The sequence below is a fragment of the Haliotis rufescens genome, unplaced genomic scaffold (genome assembly GCF_023055435.1).
Source record: "Haliotis rufescens isolate VD_foot unplaced genomic scaffold, xgHalRufe1.0.p SCAF_1, whole genome shotgun sequence".
In the NCBI taxonomy this organism is placed as follows: domain Eukaryota; kingdom Metazoa; phylum Mollusca; class Gastropoda; order Lepetellida; family Haliotidae; genus Haliotis; species Haliotis rufescens.
This window is the reverse complement of record NW_025963779.1, coordinates 19779053-19800782: the sequence shown is the minus strand read 5'-3', so window position 1 is coordinate 19800782 and position 21730 is coordinate 19779053. Positions and strand designations below refer to the sequence as shown.

Genomic DNA, 21730 nt, shown 5'->3' with positions numbered 1-21730 from the left:
AGCCTTCACTTTTACAACTGCAACGTTCACGCCAGTGCAAGGGCAATATATATTTTAGCTTGAACAATGATACATAGATTGTCACGTCCATAAAATTATTTTCTGTGATTCAGTGATACATCAGGGATAACCTCAACCTTTTAGATTGTACTTAGTAAAACCACTCAATGGCAGTCCGAAGCGGGATGGTGGGAGCACCTGATCGTTCATTCCTCATCATTTTTTTTGTTTTGCAAAGTGTATTCCTTGATGATTGAATTCCACACTTTTAAAACATGAAATATATTTTATTTGCATACATATCTATAGGTATGTCATATTATGGTCGTGTTTAGGCTATATACATTTCAGTACAGCGGCTACGTGATGGCAAGGGAAATGTGAAGGTCATACGCAGCATGTAAAAGTTGGTAAGAATTTTGTGAATTTTGACAACACAACTATTTAATAGGTATATTACTGAGAGAGGTGTGGAAAGCATGTTAACAGAAATACCTGTGATGACACAACACAACTATAGGACTCATTGTATTAGGACCAGGATAACACAGATAAATCTTTAATTAAACTATGGTATGTATATTGCAACTGAGAAAGTGATTGGTTGATAGACCGTACATTTGGTACGAGTGTATTCTGTGCTGCAGATGCATCTCCAACTTTATTACATCTCAAGTCCATGGTAGTATGAAAACTGGTTGCTGCAATATAAGGGCCTGCAGAGGGAAATAACACAAAGGCGGATAATAAAGTGAGTTTGCATTATTTTACTAAAAGTCCAGGACAACACAGTTTTTACTGGCATTTTAACCCAGTACCCATACCTTCCATTGTGACACTTTGTGTTTCATTGAAGACTGAAAATATGTTGCTATTCAAAACTAACAATCACTACTATAAAAAGCGACAAAACCCTTTCCATATTCATAAGAAATCTCTGCATAAAGCAGAGTCAATTGTACAATTCCGACTATATCATGAGCATGTGTTTATGAATCACTATCAAATAGTGATGATAGGTGTTCATGAAAAGGTGATAAAACATGAGAACATTTTGTACAAGTCCAAATAGAGAATTGCATCGGACACTGATGTGTCAAATACAGAAATGTCCTTCTCATGTCTACCATAAAAAAAGTAGAGAGCTTCACTGAGGCCTTGAATGATGTATCATTGATCATGTTCTAGTTTCAGAGATTCAGTTGCAAATGGCTGTTTTTGAATGAAGGTGCAACCTAACCCAATTGAATGGCCATTACAATAACTATCAAGATGGGTTTAACAACAACAGTTCTCAAAGAATCTTTCTTGAACCATACACACTTCACAGCATACTGGGAAACCTAAATTCATTCCTTGCAACCATACTAGAAAGCAAATGATGCTGAAGTGAGCCTTTCACTATTGCGTATGTACCTGCTTTCTTAATCATAAAAACACATAGACAAGTACCTGCAGAATATTAATGTGGCTGCATTGGCATGTGCAAACATTGTTTGAAACAGTGTATATTTTCACCATTTGGCTAATTTCTGTATTGGTAGCCACTGACTGCTGCCATGACTCTGAATCTTCTTACATAAGTTAGTAACAGAGCTGAACTTGTCAAATCTTCATTCACGTGAGCAAATATGATCGTCAGTTTATGTCAGTTGTAATAGTTTACAAAATCAGCATCATTTATGTCCCCTGTTGCTGTGATTCTGGAGTGGATGTAATACAATCTCATTAAAATCTGACCTTAGTTCTCGCTACCGCTAAACAAAGATCTGAAGACTTCCCATTAAGGGTCACGTCAGAACGACCTTTCATCCGACCAATCAGTGCGTCGCTTACCAGATTATGAAAGTGACAGTCGGAATGTGATTTCTAATCACGCAATCTCGAAAACTTTAACATGGAGTATTTCGAACGATAGTTACGGGTTTAACAACAGAATCCTTACAATCTAGACCATCGATTAACAATTCCAGAATGTTTTTTTTTTCAGGTTTCAAACTTGTAATCGAGAATTTGTCAAAATATGTTTCGAAGCGTAGTCGCCAATGTGAAATTTGTGCCGTAAAGCACGAGAAAGCTGCCTTCTGATTGGTCATTCCATTGGTCGGTCAAAGTTCGCGCAAGGTCGGTCTGACGTGACCCCTAATGGGATGTCCTCAGATCTTTGTTTAGCGATAGCGAGAACTAAGATCTGATTTTAATGAGATTGGATGTAATATGACAAGGCCATGAACTCTTTACAGATGCTGGACATGTGGCTGCAGCTCAGCAAGCACCTGTTTGATACATGGCTCTGAAGAGGACATCAATGCCTTCATGTGGCCAATTATAGCATTGTTTTATGGGAAAACCTCAACTCACATCGATCTACTTTAGTATTTCATTAATGCATATATGCCATGTAAGTGCAGCGCGTCCAGACTTCCGCATACATGCCATGTAAGTGCAGCGCTGCCAGACTTCCACTATGCCACCTGGTGTCCTGAGGCACACCAACCCTGCCTACAGGACAAATGTTTTACTATGCTACAGAAGGAGATGATGCTTACCTGATGGACATACAGATGGGCAGCTTGCTCAGCTTCTAACAACAGGCGATTATTCTCAGCAATTTCTGAAAGATATAAGGCATAATGTCCAATAAAATTCATCAAAAGCATTTTGAAAATCAATTTATACAAGCAGCATTGTAGATAAAAAACCAACAAAGTCACACACAACCCAATTCCTTAAGAAAATAACTTAAAGTTTTTTTCTGTGAACCCTTTTATTGACTAATTGACAGTCACCTAGATGTCAGAGGAAAACCGTAAGTGATGCAGGTTTAGACGTTTACTATGAGTCTACATAATCAGGCAAATCTGTACCCCTCACTCACTGGCATGCCTCAGAGATGCTACACAGAAAATAGTTGCAACACAAATCAAAACAATACTCTTGAGTTCTCACAACTGTATTGACAACTCACCAATGGCCTCATTAATCTCAATTTGTTTCCCTGGCTTGTGAGGGGATCAAGTTTATTTTTAACTCCTGTTCAAAATGTAAACTATAAACTGATACGGTCAACACTGTTAACATGTATCAGAGATCCAGATAAGCTGCGTATCTGCGTAAAATACGCATCAGAAATGCAGAAATACGCAGTAAAATAATATCCAAGCGTATCAAATACGCAACGAACATTACAGATACGCTACAAAAATAAAACTTGTGCGTATATTCAAAATATTGTGAAGTAACCTTGCGTATTCGATTGGCAAATCAGCAACTTATTTTGAAATTATAAACGGGCATTCCGTTAGCCTTGCCGAACTCCACGATGACAGTTACATCATGATCATTTGCCATCACACTTTCTTGTGGAAGTATCGTGGTATTTTTGAGTCCTATAAAGCTCTCGAACCCACACAACACCAGTTTGCAGGGACTAGATGAGTGTTTTTAAATATTTAACTTAAATACCCACATGTGTAAAAACTAGTGGGTAACAGAAATTTGAATACCCAGATAGAATAGCTGATACGCAGTGATTTTAAAATGCATGGGTAAAATACCCACAACACCAAAAGCTTATCTGGAGCTCTGTGTATTATGCCTAGTATTATATCATGCTAAGTATGCCCTCAGTCTAAGGCACTGCAGTTCGCTGCGCAGAGTTGCGTCCCTTCGGCATGCCAGCAACCTATGATCATTAATTCAAGGACTGGTTAATCCTGATTATGTTTCTAGTAGCTTTGTCAACACCATACACATTCCTTGGATTTCACCTGTATCTCTTTGGGCTTTCCTCCCACATCAAGTCGCCGTGATATAACTGGAATAATGCTCAAAGCGGCGTTAAACCCAACTTACTCACTCATGATCTTTTATCGCAGTTAATGATTTACTACCAGCACAATAAGAGCACATCGGAACTCTCTTAGCATCTTGTTTACCATATGTGGGTTAGAACTGGAGAATTATAAGACATTTGGTCATAGTTATTTACTGAAATAGTGCCAAATACCAAATCCCAGATATACTTGGGCAACATCAAAGCACTAAAAAACATCTTTCACTCGAAGCACCTCACAAAGGGCAACTGGAGAGGATCGACTCAGTGCCAGATCTATCTTCCACTCTCTTTTACAGAACACTTCACAACTGAAAACACGAAATCGCCAGACTGGCATGAATGCTCATTACTTTATTCGTTGCCAAGTATGTGTCTCTATAAAAAATTTGGTTTTCTGAACCAAACATTAGCACCCACCTATATTTGCTACTGAAACTCTTTGTCAATTACACATAACCATGTTTTAGTTAATAAAATAACAAAATGGTGATCATGGAAATTAATCATAATAATTATAACAAAAAAAGACACAAAACTCTAATCAGTACATGTAAAAATATTAACTTCTTACAACATCACAAAAGACAATACTGGTAGCATTATACGTACAAAATTACAAAATGACCCTAGAAACACATTGGTATAGATCTCGCTGTTAGGAATTGCTCACAATTGATGTAAGAAGAAATTATGCAGTAAACACAACAATGAAAACAATCAAGGCACACCCAACAAGAAACAAAGATGCATGACACACACACTGAGGATAACAACATGGACAACAACACAACTGTGAGAACCAATGCATGGCAACATTTATTGACAGATAATCACATCATAGAAGTACACATGTTTAAGGTTTGACCATGGATACCATTTACAATCACTGAAATCACTGAATATAAATAAAGGTGACAAAACCCTTTTCAAAATCATAAGAAATCTCTTAGAGTCAGGTGTTCACGAAAAAGTGAGCATGTCCTGCCCAAACAATGACACCCATCACTAACACATACAAAAGCAAGTCTCCGTGCTCTGAAAAACATAGGAACATTTGGCACAGGTGTAGAAATAGAGAATCTCAATGATGTTGGAGGATAAATAAAATCTCACCCTCAAGTCTTTTGATATCAAGAGTTGATAAAAGTGGAAAAACACCGAGGCTACAAGTGTTGATATATTTGATATCAAAAGACTTGAGGGTGAGCTTTTATTTATCCTCCAACATCATTCTTCCAACTTTTTCAGTTTGTAAACAGTAATAAGCAGTGTCTTAAGTGTAAAAAGTACTGCTAACAGCTTCAGTAGCAGAGCCATTAGTGATGTCATTTGATTGTGACGTCATGGTAACAAATGACGTCACAATGGTCTGCAAAGCATTGTGATGCAATTTCATTGCAGCGATATCTACAATGTAATCTCACCCAAGCGATATCTACTGTGGGAGCCAGTTTGGGATGATATATGTACATATGTACAAACAATATTCAAAAATATTATCTGGATTTCTTGTGGATTCATGCATTAAACTTTTGGCAACTATATTCCTCATGATGGAAACTGCCAACAGAATACTGAAACCACCAGTCTTTTAAGTACAAGGTAGTCACTCTTACTGAATGTGAAGCATCACTATCCAGGCCTTGCCTGCAATATTATGAGACTTCTCAAGAACATGTTAGTCACTCAGAAGGGGTGGTGGGTTAGCCAAGTGGCTAAAGCGTTCGCTCATTTGTCGAGTTTGATTCCCCACATGGTACAATGTGCAAAGCCCATTTCTGATGTCTCCTGCCAGGACATTACTGTAACATTGCTAAAAGTCACTCAGTATTCACTCACTATTGAACGTGAAACTTCATTTTCAGAAGTTTATCTTAAGAGGACCATGAGCAACCCTCAGTGAACATGACATGAAGGACCACCATCTAGTCACTCTTTGTGAACACGGTGGTGCCATTACTGCCCAGAAGGACCATCATCTAGCCACTCTCAGTGAACAGGACAGTGTCTTTAATGCCTAGAAGGATTACCATCCAGTCACTCTTGGTGAACTTGACAGTGCCATTACTGCTCAGAAGGACGAGCTTCTGGTCACTCTTGGTGAACATGGCAGTGTCTTATAAGGGTGAAACGATACACCGATATTCCGATGCATCGCAATACTTGACCCACGATACGATATACGATAAACGTGGGCCCATTTATTGATACACCACGATACGGAACGCAAATCTCAAGTACAGCGTTTCCTCGCTATTGTGCCTTTCAATAAACCGCTAACTTGGTTATAGCGCACGGTAACGCATGGCTCCCAAAAACGTACTTACATCTTTAATAAGCTCAGGTTTTACACCGACAGATGTTTTTCCCCATCTCATTAAACGTTATCAGCTGATCCCCGCAAGCAAATGGAAATACAAGTCAGCAAGTCCGAACTGAAGTACCCAATTCTATACCATTATTATACTATCTTGTTATTAAAACGTGTTCATTATATATCTGGACTTGTGTTTGTAATATATTTTATTAATTTTACTCAAAATTTCATTTAATATTGTTTTCATTAAGTTAGGTGAAATCGTGTGTGAAGAGATACAGCAACCATGGTCAGATTACCGCTTTTGACGCATTGAAACGAACTTTAGTTGCTAGAGAATGGATACATATATTAAAAATGCCCTACTTTGACTCGTCAAAAGTCATATTTGTGGCAATTTGGCTAATATATGTCAACATAACGTTTTCGCAATCGAAATACATGTAGCACAGGAAGTCCCTAGGGTGACTGGTCAAATTGTTCCATACGTAAAAATATCCTGCATCAGCAATCACCAGTACCAAAATGCTACATTTGTGGTTCTTATAATTTTAAATATATATATAGTAAAAGCTGCAACTAAGGTAACACGATATTGGAATATATTATTCCTGATAAAACAATAAATTCAGATACAATTTCTTCAACCATTGCATCAAAATTTGTATCACTGGTGGAGCACATTAATTATTTTCTGGTGTTTGAACTTTGAATTGTTTTTAGGGAAAGTTAGAGAAAGTTCCACTTTGAAGCTGAACAACTTCAGTAGTCTTGTTATTATAAAATAATTTTGACTGTTCCAAAATCATGAAAGGTTCAATCTTGACATGCTTTAAGTTTGTTTTTTTTATCATTGCGTATCGAGATACGTATCGTATCGTGACCAGAATATCGAGATGCCTATCGTATCGTGACCTTCCTGTATCGTTGCAGCCCTAGTGTCTTACTGTTCAGACAGACCAGCATCTGGTCGCTCTTGGTGAACATGGCAGTGTTATTACTGCTCAGATAGACCACCATCCAGTCACTCTTGGTGAACATGGCAGTGCCATTAATGTTCAGAAACACCAGCATCTGGTCACTGTTGGTGGACATGTTGGTGCCATTACTGCCTAGAAAGACCACCATCCAGTCACTCTTGGTGTACATGGCAGTGCCTTACTGCCCAGAAAGACCACCATCCAGTCACTCTTGGTGTACATGGCAGTGCCATTACTGCCCAGAAGGACCACCATCCTGTCACTCTTGGTGAACATGGCAGTGCCATTACTGCCCAGAAGGACCACCATCCTGTCACTCTGGGTGAACATGGCAGTGCCATTACTGCCCAGAAGGACCACCATCCTGTCACTCTTGGTGAACATAGCAGTGTCATTACTGCCCAGAAAGACCACCATCCAGTCACTCTTGGTGAACATGGCAGTGCCATTACTGCCTAGAAGGACCACCATCCAGTCACTCTTGGTGAACATGGCAGTGCCATTACTGCCTAGAAGGACCACCACCTGTCACTCTTGGTGAACATAGCAGTGTCATTACTGCCCAGAAAGACCACCATCCAGTCACTCTTGGTGACATGGCAGTGCCATTACTGCCCAGAAGGACCACCATCCTGTCACTCTTGGTGAACATGGCAGTGCCATTAATGCTCAGATAGACCACCATCCAGTCGCTCTTGGTGAACATAGCAGTGTCATTACTGCTCAGATAGACCACCATCCAGTCACTCTTGGTGAACATGGCAGTGCCATTACTGCCCAGAAAGACCACCATCCAGTCACTCTTGGTGAACATGGCAGTGCCATTACTGCCCAGAAGGACCACCATCCTGTCACTCTTGGTGAACATAGCAGTGTCATTACTGCCCAGAAAGACCAGCATCTGGTCACTCTTGGTGAACATGGCAGTGCCATTACTGCCTAGAAGGACCACCACCTGTCACTCTTGGTGAACATAGCAGTGTCATTACTGCCCAGAAAGACCACCATCCTGTCACTCTTGGTGAACATGGCAGTGCCATTACTGCTCAGATAGACCACCATCCTGTCGCTCTTGGTGAACATAGCAGTGTCATTACTGCTCAGATAGACCACCATCCAGTCACTCTTGGTGAACATGGCAGTGCCATTACTGCCCAGAAGGACCACCATCCTGTCACTCTTGGTGAACATGGCAGTGCCATTACTGCTCAGATAGACCACCATCCAGTCGCTCTTGGTGAACATAGCAGTGTCATTACTGCTCAGATAGACCACCATCCAGTCACTCTTGGTGAACATGGCAGTGCCATTACTGCCCAGAAAGACCACCATCCAGTCACTCTTGGTGAACATGGCAGTGCCATTACTGCCCAGAAGGACCACCATCCTGTCACTCTTGGTGAACATGGCAGTGCCATTACTGCTCAGATAGACCACCATCCAGTCACTCTTGGTGAACATGGCAGTACCATTACTGCTCAGAAGGACCACCATCCAGTCACTCTTGGTGAACATGGCAGTGCCATTACTGCTCAGATAGACCACCATCCAGTCACTCTTGGTGAACATGGCAGTGTCATTACTGCTCAGAAACACCAGCATCTGGTCACTGTTGGTGAACATGGTGGGGCCATACTGCCCAGAAGGACCACCATCCAGACACTCTTGGTGAACATGGTGGCGCCATACTGCCCAGAAGGACCATCATCCAGTCACTCTTGTTGAACATGGTGGTGCCATACTGCCCAGAAGGACCACCATCCAGTCACTCTTAGTACACTTGAGGGCTCAATGCTCAGAGGCATAAAACTTTCAAAAGTCTGTCAACTGCCAAATATGCCCGGCTTCACTGCTCCCACTTTAACAACTAGATCACCCTGGAGTTCATTCCAACTCAAGATGCCAACTTAAGGACATCTGCTTATATGTTTCTTGTGATCAGAGCGAAACTCAAAAAGTCATCTCTGATGTGAAGAAAAGCTGCACAGAATCATAGACAAAAAGTCAAGTAATCAGAAATATCCAATCATTTCAGACCTTGTATTTCTTTAAGTGAAGTGACTGTGAGTTGAGCTTCAAAGTACATCTGTTGTGTGATCTCCCAGTTCAATTATGACACATGGAATGCTGTGACCAGTCCCATTGCACCATAAAGATCCTAAGAAGATCTATTTTAGGAAAACGTTAAAAACCTTTTAATACTGACAACCAAACTGCCAGCCATAATATTTAACACCTCTGCCTGCAGCGATTGTTTTTTCTAGACCACTGGCTAACATTGGCTTTTAATACACAGGATTCATGAAGAGAACTGTGAGAACCATATGAACATGTCACTGTGCCTGTCCTTGTGAAAATGCTGAAGGACTCAATGTGCAGATGTATGACAATCAAGGCAATATCTGAATGAGACACTTTCAGTTCATGATCATAGAAGCCATCAATGCTCAATGTTTTTTGTCAGTTGACCTATTTCCTGTTATAAATGGCGACCCAAATTGGAAAAGTAGAGTCTGGGTCTAAAACAAGGTGAGGTGAGGTGAAATGGGGTTAATGTCGCGTCCAAGAATGCACTTTTATAGCGACGTGCATTGTGGTGTGTGTGGTGTGTGGTGTGTGGTGTGTGGTGTGTGGTGTGTGGTGTGTGGTGTGTGTGCTGATGCCGATTTATAGTGCTAAAGCATTGAGATATGAATACCCCACTCAGACACAGAATACTGATCCCGAGCCGACCAGTCCTTGTTGTAACCCCTTAATGCCGAGCGTCAGACAGGGTAACAACAAGTACCATCTTTTGACGTCTTTTGGTATGACGCGGCCTAGGATTGAACCCCGGACCTTCTGCTCTCTGGGTGGACACTCTACCACTTGACCACAAGGAGAGCAAGGATAAGCATGACAGAGTGAAAGTCAGGTGCAGGACACACCAACCACACCTTCAAATGTCATGTCAAGATGAGTAACATTTGTAAGCATGAACGAGTGAGTGAGTTGGATTTAACGCTGCTTTTAACAGTATTCCAGTTACATCATGGCGTGTCAGCTTAATGTGGGAGGAAAGCCCAAAGTGATGCAGGTCTCAGACATTTACCACTTCGGTGAAAGACCACGAGCACGGGTGTGGTGCTGACAAACCTAGAAACATAATCGGGGTGAACAGGGATTCAAATCTACAATCATAGGTTTCTGGCCTGCCCAAGGGACGCAACGCTGCAGAGTGAATCGCAATGCCTTGGACGACTGGGCCACCCGTGGCATGACATCTTCATGATCTCGAATAAATATTAACCAAGTTAACAGTTCAGTCATCTTACATACTGACTGTTACACATCACATTCTTTGATTATCAGGAAGTTAGAAATACATTCATGACGGCGTAACAACTGGGTGTACTCATCTGCTATAAAACAAATACTACTTCATACAATTACTTCATACAGTGACGACATGACAAACTGAACAACAGCAAGATGAACAACATAAACTGTAAGAACTGGTACTTTACATGGAGCTGGGTCTTGGGAGGAAACTAAAAACTTGCAACTGCCAAACAGCAAGGAACTAAATGATAGCATGGAGACATTGAGCTTACGTTGGGCAGCCCCTACAGCTTCCTGGTAATCGGCTAAAGCAACCCGGTATGCTTCAAATGCCTTCTTATATTCCTCCTGCAAAAAAAAGAGTGGTGACTCACATGTTTATGCTACCTCCCATAGTTCCAAGACGAAAACTGTACAGATCTGGACCACAACAGACACAAATGTACACATCACAGAATAAGTAAAGCATTATCACATTCTGCACTATACCGACATGGCGATGACGTTGATATTCATCATATCTAAGGATCATCCAGGATCATCCAGCATCTTCTAGTATCTTCATCTGTTCCTTCTAAAGAACTGGCCCACAACATAGATACATGCATACATGTGCTGCATGCTGAAGGTGTTAATGAATAACATATACCTTCTTCTTTCTGCATGGAGACAGTCTGTTGTTGGGTTAAATATGTTTATGAAAGCATGGTTTGAAATTAAGCAAGTCAAGGGGTCTTGTTGTAACCCTTTGTTGAAAACTTGAAGATTCAAATGGTCTTTAGATTCAAATACTACAACAGCAAAATTCAAGCGACCCCTTAATTTCAAACACTGGCCAAATATGCTGTTAGTACATATAATCTACGTAGACGACACAATGCAATGTGTAATATTTAATTTGACAACACAGCTACGTTAGCATGGTGATTTAATAAGCACCTTTCATATAACAGTATATTCAAAGCATAACATATTTTGAAATACATCGAACATTTGTACACAGAATATTGTTTGACAGTCCCAACAATGGGCAAATGTTGTAGTTTTCATGTAGTCTTCATCATACAGATACGCTGCTACAGATCATGCATCTTTTTGCCATACATGCATCTTTTCATCTTTTTCAACAGCATTCCGTTCTGTGGTACATGTATTGCTTGTGATGGATGATATGGTCTCCTTGACAATATGTACTTTGACCTTCACTCCAACATTTCATTCTCAGAAACCATGCAACAATATCAACGTGTGATGTCCTTGATCCTTCTCACATTTTAGGGTTCATTGAGTCTGTTCCAGCCAATGTTCACTGGCAGTCAGCTGACGGTGCTAGTTGGGCAGGATAGATCCAGGTATGCACATTTACTTGACCCTGCAAAGACTCCCTAAAGTCGATTTGCCTTCATGCTACTGGGAATCCAACTCCTCCGTTGTGGTCAATATTCTGAACATGCAGTTAACCTATCATCAATGTTCATTCAAGCTGACAAAAATGAAGATCGTGACAAAAAGTGGGGTCATTTTTTAAAGGGAAGTCACAAACCACTTGGTGATCCCTACTCTCAGCATGGCTTGTCAAGGTGCATGTTCAGATTGAATTTTGATTTTTTTGTTCTTAATGTGCATTCAAAGTAATTTCCAATTTCGGTCAAAAGGCATCCAAAACATAAAGCTAACCACTTCATTTGGATAAAGCAGTCGGTATGTCATGGAGTCGGATCTCAATCCATATTTACATCTTACAATCACTTGCTGACCAGTATTAAAACGTAAATACCTATTGACAATAATAGATTCTATTGATGTAACCTGTAAATTGCCTGTAAACACGGTAAATTAATTTCTGCTGAACATTCACAAAATGAATGCAAATTTACCACATCAAAAATTTATCAATGAAGAAAAACATTTCCTGCACTGTCATATGTTGATGTAATGGGTTATCACCATCCAACTAGTATTGCAGTACCATACTAACCATGCAGTCAGTCATTAGTACACATATAATCAGATGCAAAGTGATGACAAAGAATATTGTATATAATCAAAAATGGCTAAACAAAACAGAAATATTTCAAAAATCAAATTGAAGGCAGTCATATAACTTAAATACTTGCACATACAAAACTTGAAAGACAAAGGCTGTTGTGTTTGCATTTGATCATTTATCTTTAAATTTCAAAGAGTGAGTGAGTGAGTGAGTATGGTTTTACGCCACTTATAGCAATATTCCAGCAATATCATGGCGGGGGACACCAGAAATGGCCTTCAAACAATGTACCCATGTGCGGAATCGAACCCGGGTCTTCGGCGAGACGAGCAAACGCTTTAACCACTGGGCTACCCGAACCACCCTTCACAGGAAGGGCTTTGCTTACTGTTATAAGCATGATAGGATGTTGTTGAATACTCTGCCATTCATCCCATGGAAACAATACCCTAATTCAAAACTGCACTTTAAGAAATGACAAGCACCCATAACCTAAGTTTTACTACATTCTGGGGAAAAGCTCTTCCTGTTCATTCTATGTACAAAATACAAACAATTAAACCCTTTATCCAATCTCTAAATCCTCGGCTAAGAACCTCAGTTCACTGTACGGTTCTGACTCTCATAAGCATGTGTTTAAGACTACTATCAATTAGTGATGACACCAGATGTTCGCAAAAAGGTGAACAATGTCCTAGGTAACTGAATATTCAGATTGGATTCCTACCTAACATTAACAAGCTTGCGATCCTTTCACACACTAGATGAGATCCTATAACAATTGTCTTTAATAATGTGGAAATATTTGTGTACTACACTGAAAAAAGTAATTAGGTTGAGATATGTTTCTGGGGAGGAAAAGCGGCCATCATGCTCACAGATGGAAATAATTTCAAACGATCTCCTACAAAAAAAAATTGTAATAAAATTGGCATCTTAAATAAACTTATTACTCACATGACAAAGATTATCAGCCTTTGGCAAAGTGTTTAAGGTTTCAAACTGAACAGAACAGATATCAAACTGCAATAAATCATATCCTGTGCCATTGGCTGATGAACCATAAAATATTCTGATTGTAATTTTGAGCCCATTTATTGAATTGATAAATTTTACACAAGTTTCATTTTGTTTGGTGATATACCTTTCAAACAATTACAAGCAAAAAAGATCTTTATGACATATCTGGCTATTGAGTTTTTTTATGAACAAATAATTTAAACATTGATATCAGAAGACACTATTATTGTGCATTTTCTATGCAGAGATAAAAATTAACATGCATTAAGTTGGATAATTAACATGTCAGTTTAAGCCATAATGGACATCATATCTCAGAACATGGTTTACGTTTAGACTGCTCATTCGTTTGCCAGTTGAAACAGATGAAAGGAAACTGTCAGTGATGTAGGGTGTCCTTCACGATGAATCATTCATACAGACACATTTACCATGAATGCCAGAGGTATAGAGTCAGAGTGAGTTAAAGTTTAACGTCACATCGGCAATATTTCAGCCATATCGTGACGAAACAAAAGTAGACATTAACAATATATATTAAACTGTATAGAATTTTGCCGACTCCAGGGGTATAGAAGCTGTATTAGATGACTTAAAAGCCAACATGCCAACCAACAACTTTGCAAAACCTTCTTGCACTGTTTTATGAAAAGCGGCTTTATCCAATTTGGTCAGCAACACTTTTGTTTTTCAACTATAATAACATCACAGGATTTTTAAATATATTATCATCATGTCAAAAAACTTTATCGACAAGATTTGTATGTAAGTCTCTGACATACCATTCACTGAGCAATGTCATGGGCAGCAGATGTCAGGCCACTATCGATTCCAACGGGGAACATACACGAAACTGATGTTAGCTGACCTTCACTTACGTACCGATAACTGAGATGACTACAATCACCAAGTGTTCTCTCCACAACATTTTGGCTCAGTACCTTGTACGGTTCCTCGTATAAATGTATTTTCCTTCCTCATACAAATCTGGATTTGCGTTTCTTTTTTTGAGGAGTTCATATTCATGTATCACATTCATACATGTTGTAACGCACTTCACCACACAAACTTCTCACATTCATGCTCACTCAACACACACAAGTATATTCATGTATCACACTTCACCATACAAACTTCTCACCTTCATGCTCACTCAAACACACACAAGTATATTCATGTATCACATTCACACCTGTGTAATGCACTTCACCACACAAACCTATTACCTTCATGCTCACTCAACACACACAAGTATATTCATGTATCACATTCACACCTGTGTAATGCACTTCACCTCACAAACTTCTGAACTTCATGCTCACTCAACACACACAAGTATATTCATGTATCACATTCACACCCGTGTAATGCACTTCACCTCACAAACTTCTGAACTTCATGCTCACTCAACACACACAAGTATATTCATGTATCACATTCACACCCGTGTAATGCACTTCACCTCACAAACTTCTGAACTTCATGCTCACTCAAACACACACAAGTATATTCATGTATCACATTCACACCCGTGTAATGCACTTCACCTCACAAACTTCTGAACTTCATGCTCACTCAACACACACAAGTATATTCATGTATCACATTCACAGCTGTGTAACTGACTTCACCACACAAACTTCTCACCTTCATGCTCACTCAACAGACGCAAGTATATTCATGTATCACATTTACACCTGTGTAACGCACTTTACCACACAAACTTCTCACCGTCATGCTCACTCAACACACAGAAGTATATTTATGTATCACATTCCCACGTGTGTAATGCACTTCACCTCACAAACTTCTGAACTTCATGCTCACTCAAACACACAGATGTATATTCATGTATCACATTCACACCTGTGTAACACACTTCACCATACAAACTTCTCATTTCATGCTCACTCAAACACACACAAGCATATTCATGTATCACATTCACACGTGTGTAACGCACTTCACCACACAAACCTATTACCTTCATGCTCACTCAACACACACAAGTATATTCATGTATCACATTCACACCTGTGTAACACACTTCACCATACAAACTTCTCACCTTCATGCTCACTCAAACACAAGTATATTCATGTATCACATTTACACCTGTGTAATGCACTTCACCACACAAACCTATTACCTTCATGCTCACTCAAACACACACAAGTATATTCATGTATCACATTCACACCTGTGTAATGCACTTCACCTCACAAACCTATTACCTTCATGCTCACTCAACACACACAAGTATATTCATGTATCACATTCACACCTGTGTAACACACTTCACCACATAAACTTCTCACCTTCATGCTCACTCAACACACACAAGTATATTCATGTATCACATTCACACCTGTGTAACACACTTCACCACACAAACTTCTCACCTTCATGCTCACTCAACACACACAAGTATATTCATGTATCACATTCACACCTGTGTAACGCACTTTACCACACAAACTTCTCACCGTCATGCTCACTCAACACAAAGAAGTATATTTATGTATCGCATTCACACGTGTGTAACGCACTTCACCACACAAACTTCTCACGTTCATGCTCAATCAAACACACAGAAGTATATTTATGTATCACATTCCCACGTGTGTACACAGGTGTGAATGTGATACATGAATATGCTTGTGTGTGTTGAGTTGGCATGAAGGTGAGAAGTTTGTGTGGTGAAGTGTGTTACACAGGTGTGAATGTGATACATGAATATACTTCTGTGTGCTGATTGAGCATGAAGGTGAGAAGTTTGTGAGGTGAAGTGTGTTACACACGTGTGAATGTGATACATGAATATACTTGTGTGTGTTGAGTGGGCATGAAGGTGATAAGTTAGTGTGGTGAAGTCAGTTACACAGGTGTGAATGTGATACATGAATATACTTCTGTGTGTTGATTGAGCATGAAGGTGAGAAGTTTGTGTGGTAAAGTGCGTTACACACGTGTGAATGTGATACATCTTGATGTTGTTCCACTGGATGTTGTTATCGGGGTGGGTTTGGGTGTGGTCGGACCCACCCCGATCACAACATCCAGTGGAACAACATCAAGATCCTGGCCAACAACCAATCAGACTACAAAATCAGGAAACTCCTAGAAGCCATCCACATCAAAAGGATCCAGCCAGCAATGAACAGAGACCAAGGCTATTACATCCCGCCTGCTTACCATCACCTAATTGCTAAATCCCTTTGTCCATCCAATTAATACAGTGGCTTCCATCATCTCCATCAGTCTGCTTGTTTACTCTGCTTGTATACTCTGTGTTCATTAGTCATCCACTGGCTTCCAATTAGCTTAATCACCTCTCTGTGTCCATCAACTAGTCACTGTAACAACTTAGATGTCAATAAGTGTATGTATACCTATGTTGTTTAGCCCTATCCATCACTCGCTTGATAAAGGTGTTAGGATCTACACCGAAACGTCGCACTAATTGTAATAAAGAAGTTGTTCATCCATAGAACTCATCTTACTTCTTCTCCATGTATGTTTAATTCTTTTAATTGGACTTGTGAATCACGTAATTTCGACTAGAAAATATTTAGGGGGGATGTGAAGATACATGTCAATCATCTCGATAGAATGACAACCAGCTTCCACTTGGTAATATTGTGTACAACATCTTCTTAGCTCATAAATCACCACAAAATGAGGCAAATGGAAGTCAAGATTTAATCTCAGAGTGCAGGAAAAGACGTTTTAGCGATGAGGAGTTTTCAGAACCCCAATAGGTGGCCACTCGACCTCAGGTTCAGCCACTTAGTGGCTTCCCCCATTTATTTGTAGGCCAGTTACCAGTTATTTTGGAGAAGGGCCAGTGACTTTTGTAAGGAGCAAGCCCTGCTGGCTACTTGCAAATGTGTTGTACAATCTACCCCTGCATATCACATCAAGTTATCACATCATATCACATCAAGTTATCACACCATATCACATCAAGTTATCACCTTCAAACATTAAAACACACCATATCACATCAAGTTATCACCTTCAAAAATATAAAACACTCAGTATCATATCAAGTTATCACCTTCACACATGTAACACACACCATATCACATCAAGTTATCACACCACATCACATCAAGTTATCACCTTCACACATGTAACACACGCCGTATCACATCAAGTTATCACACCACATCACATCAAGTTATCACCTCCACACATATGTTACACACACCATATCACATCAAGTTATCAACTTCAAACATATAAAACACGCCACATGACATCAAGTTATCATCTTCACACATGTAAAACACACCATATCACACCAAGTTATCACCTACATGCTGTCAACACACAACCAATAGTCACACACAATGTGTCAGCTCACCCTATCAGCTTCATACTCAGCAACATAGACTCGCTTCTCTTCGTCACTGAGACCTCTCCACATCTGTCCAATGATCTGACTGGTCTCCCATACTGGAGCATTGGGACGGTCAACTTTCACCTTCTCCCATATCTACAATGTACAACATTTCATGGCTCACCTCAACACAAACAGAGACTTTGTGAACACAAGGTGTGTAAAGATCAAACAAGAAATCTTACATTGATTCAGATGCATTTCATAACAATAGTACTGGCAGCACAAAATTTTGCTGGTCAGTTTTATTTCAGCCTTTTGCATCCTTTACAATAGTGTACTGTTTGTACCAATAAGTGAGTGAGTGAGTGAGTGAGTTGGGTTTAACGCCACTTTTAACAGTATTCCAGTTATATCACAGCGTGTCAGCTTAATGTGGGACGAAAGCCCGAAGTTATGCAGGTCTCAGACGTTTACCACTTCGGTCAACCTGAGATAGGATGTGATGGGCTACAGTGTACCTTCTTAGAGAACCTGAGATAGGATGTGATGGGCTACAATGTACCTTCTTAGAGAACCTGAGATAGGATGTGATGGGCTACAATGTACCTTCTTAGAGAACCTAAGACAGGATGTGATGGGCTACAATGTACCTTCTTAGAGAACCTGAGATAGGATGTGATGGGCTACAATGTACCTTCTTAGAGAACCTAAGACAGGATGTGATGGGCTACAATGTACCTTCTTAGAGAACCTAAGACAGGATGTGATGGGCTACAATGTACCTTCTTAGAGAACCTGAGATAAGATGTGATGGGCTACAATGTACCTTCTTAGAGAACCTAAGACAGGATGTGATGGGCTACAATGTACCTTCTTAGAGAACCTGAGATAGGATGTGATGGGCTACAATGTACCTTCTTAGAGAACCTGAGATAGGATGTGATGGGCTACAATGTACCTTCTTAGAGAACCTAAGACAGGATGTGATGGGCTACAATGTACCTTCTTAGAGAACCTGAGATAGGATGTGATGGGCTACAATGTACCTTCTTAGAGAACCTAAGACAGGATGTGATGGGCTACAATGTACCTTCTTAGAGAACCTGAGATAGGATGTGATGGGCTACAATGTACCTTCTTAGAGAACCTGAGATAGGATGTGATGGGCTTGCTGGGAGGACGGGGAGCTACAAGCATGTGAGGACCAGCCTGAAACAGAAAGAACAAAGTTATATCTACACAAAGTGTCTTCTACTAACTAGAGAGAAAATATCATGGCAACAAACAAACCGGAGAATAACAAATATACATGAAATAACCTGATAAGAACATGTTAATAATATGCTTTTTATTTACTGAAGTTATTCAAAGATATGGCTTTTTTCAGCTTTCAAACAAATCAAACAATACACAATACAATACATATTTCCAATGTCAAAAACCAAAATGACAGCCTGTGGTCCTTTACATTCGGAAGAAGCTCCTCGGGCATGTTGAACATCTCTAAAAGTCTTTACATATCTATCTTTCGTTTTTGTCTTATCAGTAACTGCCCAAGGCAGACAAATTGGAAAAATGTCTTCTTTTTTTTCAAAATGATATTGTTACTGAAGTTCTTTACTTAAATTCAGAGGTATTTTAACATGGCATTCAAGCACAACTAAGCACAAAAGCCTCTTCCTCTAATTTGGACCTGTTGTAAATGAAATACAAAGTACCTCAGCAAATTCAAGACTTTTGTTACAACTACCGTATATCTATAAAGCAACCTCACGTATAAGGCGACCCCCCTGTACAAGCCTTCAAAATCGATGCTAATTTTAATACACAGCCTATAAAGCCATAATAATGTATGAGTAATTGTTTTATTGCATTTTATGCAGTGGGCTTTTGGCTGAAACTCAGCCTCTGAGCAGGTCTAGATAAATAGCTACTGATATCATCAAACTTCAAAAAAGAAATTTGGTTTTGAAGTGATATTTACATTTGAATATTTTAATATTGATAAAATAGTCATAAAAGTTCAAATAATCTCATCTACAATGCCCAGAGATGACTGCAAATGATAAATGCAGTATTACATTGATCTGACACAGGTCATGGAATACACTTCATCTGCCAATTCAGTGTTATTTCCACAAGAGTAAAGTAGGTCAATAAAACCATGTCAAGATAACCAGTCTCAATAAAACAGGAAAAGATGATCATATGTATAGAGCCTAAAAATAGCTATTGAGTGAGGAGAACTCACAAAGGTGAGGAGGTTCGACGACTGTTGCCATTGAAGGTCTGACATAACACATGTGACATCTACTTGCATCTACTGGCATCTACTGGTAGACAGGGACAGTTACTCAGGATATGGACATGATGAAAAAATAATATAAAAAAACCAAACTCTTTTCATCATGAAGATTAAAAATATCAAAACCCGTCACTTGATAAGTTTGACGTAATCTTTCCCTGAGCCTAAAGTAAAATTACTTTTCTAATCCTAGTGTCAGGTACAAATCTTGAAAATGACATGAAACTTTTCTCCGTTGTGATCAAAGCATTTGGTGAAGCAGGTCTTATATGATGAGAGTGTAAATACAGCCGGCGTGACAGGACTACTGCCTCCATCACCAGAGCCAATATCTGCAGGGATCACATTCACCATGAATAATGCAGTTACTTAGTCATGCCTTACAACAATATTTGCACGAGGCGATGTTTGCCTTGAAAAATATTGAATAATGTAAGCAGGCAAATGAAGAGATCTCTGACATTCCCACAAATGGAATGTCAACACAAATGTCCTTCCTGGCATCTGAAAATCACATGTACTGATATGGCATTATTCCGAAAATGTGAAGTCGGTATTTTCAAAATTGATTTTCAAAATTGACTTTCAAACACATGTGTTCATATAATATTCACACGAGTGAAATAGGGATAAACACACATAGTAAGAATATAAATTGCATTTTAACATTATTAAAACATGAAAAGACAACTGAAAGTTTCACATTACTGGTAAACCAGACACCTCAGGTACAGAAGCTCACTTTAATAGGGTGAATTATCATCTAAGTTACAAGTTTCTTCTTGCCTAAATCAGGAGGCCCATTTTTTTCTAGACAGAAGCCATCCAACATTAAGTACAACACAAACCCAATCCAAGGAAACATGCATGCTAATTATCATGAAATGGACCATCTTGTAATTAAATAACTTCAACCAATTACCTGCTGTTGGACTTGAATTGAACTTGGCATTGATAAACGTCTCACTGGAATAAAATGAATCAGTGATGAGAAAACCTATTGGTTGGTTGGTTTGTTGTTTAACGCTGCACTCAGCAATATTCCAGCTATATGCCGGCGGTCTGTAAATAATCGAGTCTGGACCAGACAATCCAGTGATTGATATCATGAGCATCGATCCACGCATTTGGGATCGATGACATTTTTCAACCAAGTCAGCGAGCCTGACCACCCGATCCCGTTAGTCGCCTTTTGCCGTGTGAATATTAAGGCTGGGACGGGTAACTCGGGTACTCGGGTTGGGTGGGTTCTGCGTAGAACCAGGGTACCCACGGGACTACCCGGACCTGTGGTTAGAGTCATGTGATATATTGTTTAATGACAAAAATTATCTAGAACTCTATGGTTACACTACAAGTCACTAATGTTTGTATTTTTTCGGACTATGCACCCATTCCTTCTCATTTATTAATATGTTTGAGTAAAGATAAAACATCAGTCAACTTCAGTGTATGCATGACAAGATTGTGTTATATGTGAATCTTAATTAATTTTGCCAGGGTTCAAGTCAAACCTTTCCCAATAAGATAGTTTGTACCTATCTCTTGAGACCTACATCGGGTACCCGACCTATAGTGGGGTGGGTACCCGGGGAGTAAATTTAGACTTGT

The 21730-nt window shown here is 39.6% G+C and overlaps 1 protein-coding gene across 3 annotated transcripts in view; it reads right to left on the bottom strand.

The window, feature by feature from the left end:
• LOC124113391 overlaps window positions 1-21730 on the bottom strand; it is a 91109-nt gene that overhangs the window by 38489 nt on the left and 30890 nt on the right. Inside the window, exons 3-7 of one of the 3 annotated variants that reach the window (XM_046473704.2) lie at window positions 21042-21085; window positions 18949-19023; window positions 17836-17967; window positions 10729-10804; window positions 2550-2614 (exon numbers count right to left, since the gene is read on the bottom strand). In XM_046473704.2, coding sequence (XP_046329660.2) covers window positions 2550-2614; window positions 10729-10804; window positions 17836-17967; window positions 18949-19023; window positions 21042-21071 — 378 coding nt within the window. In that variant the 5' untranslated portion in view covers window positions 21072-21085. The other 2 variants (XM_046473705.2, XM_046473707.2) reach the window with 2 other exon arrangements.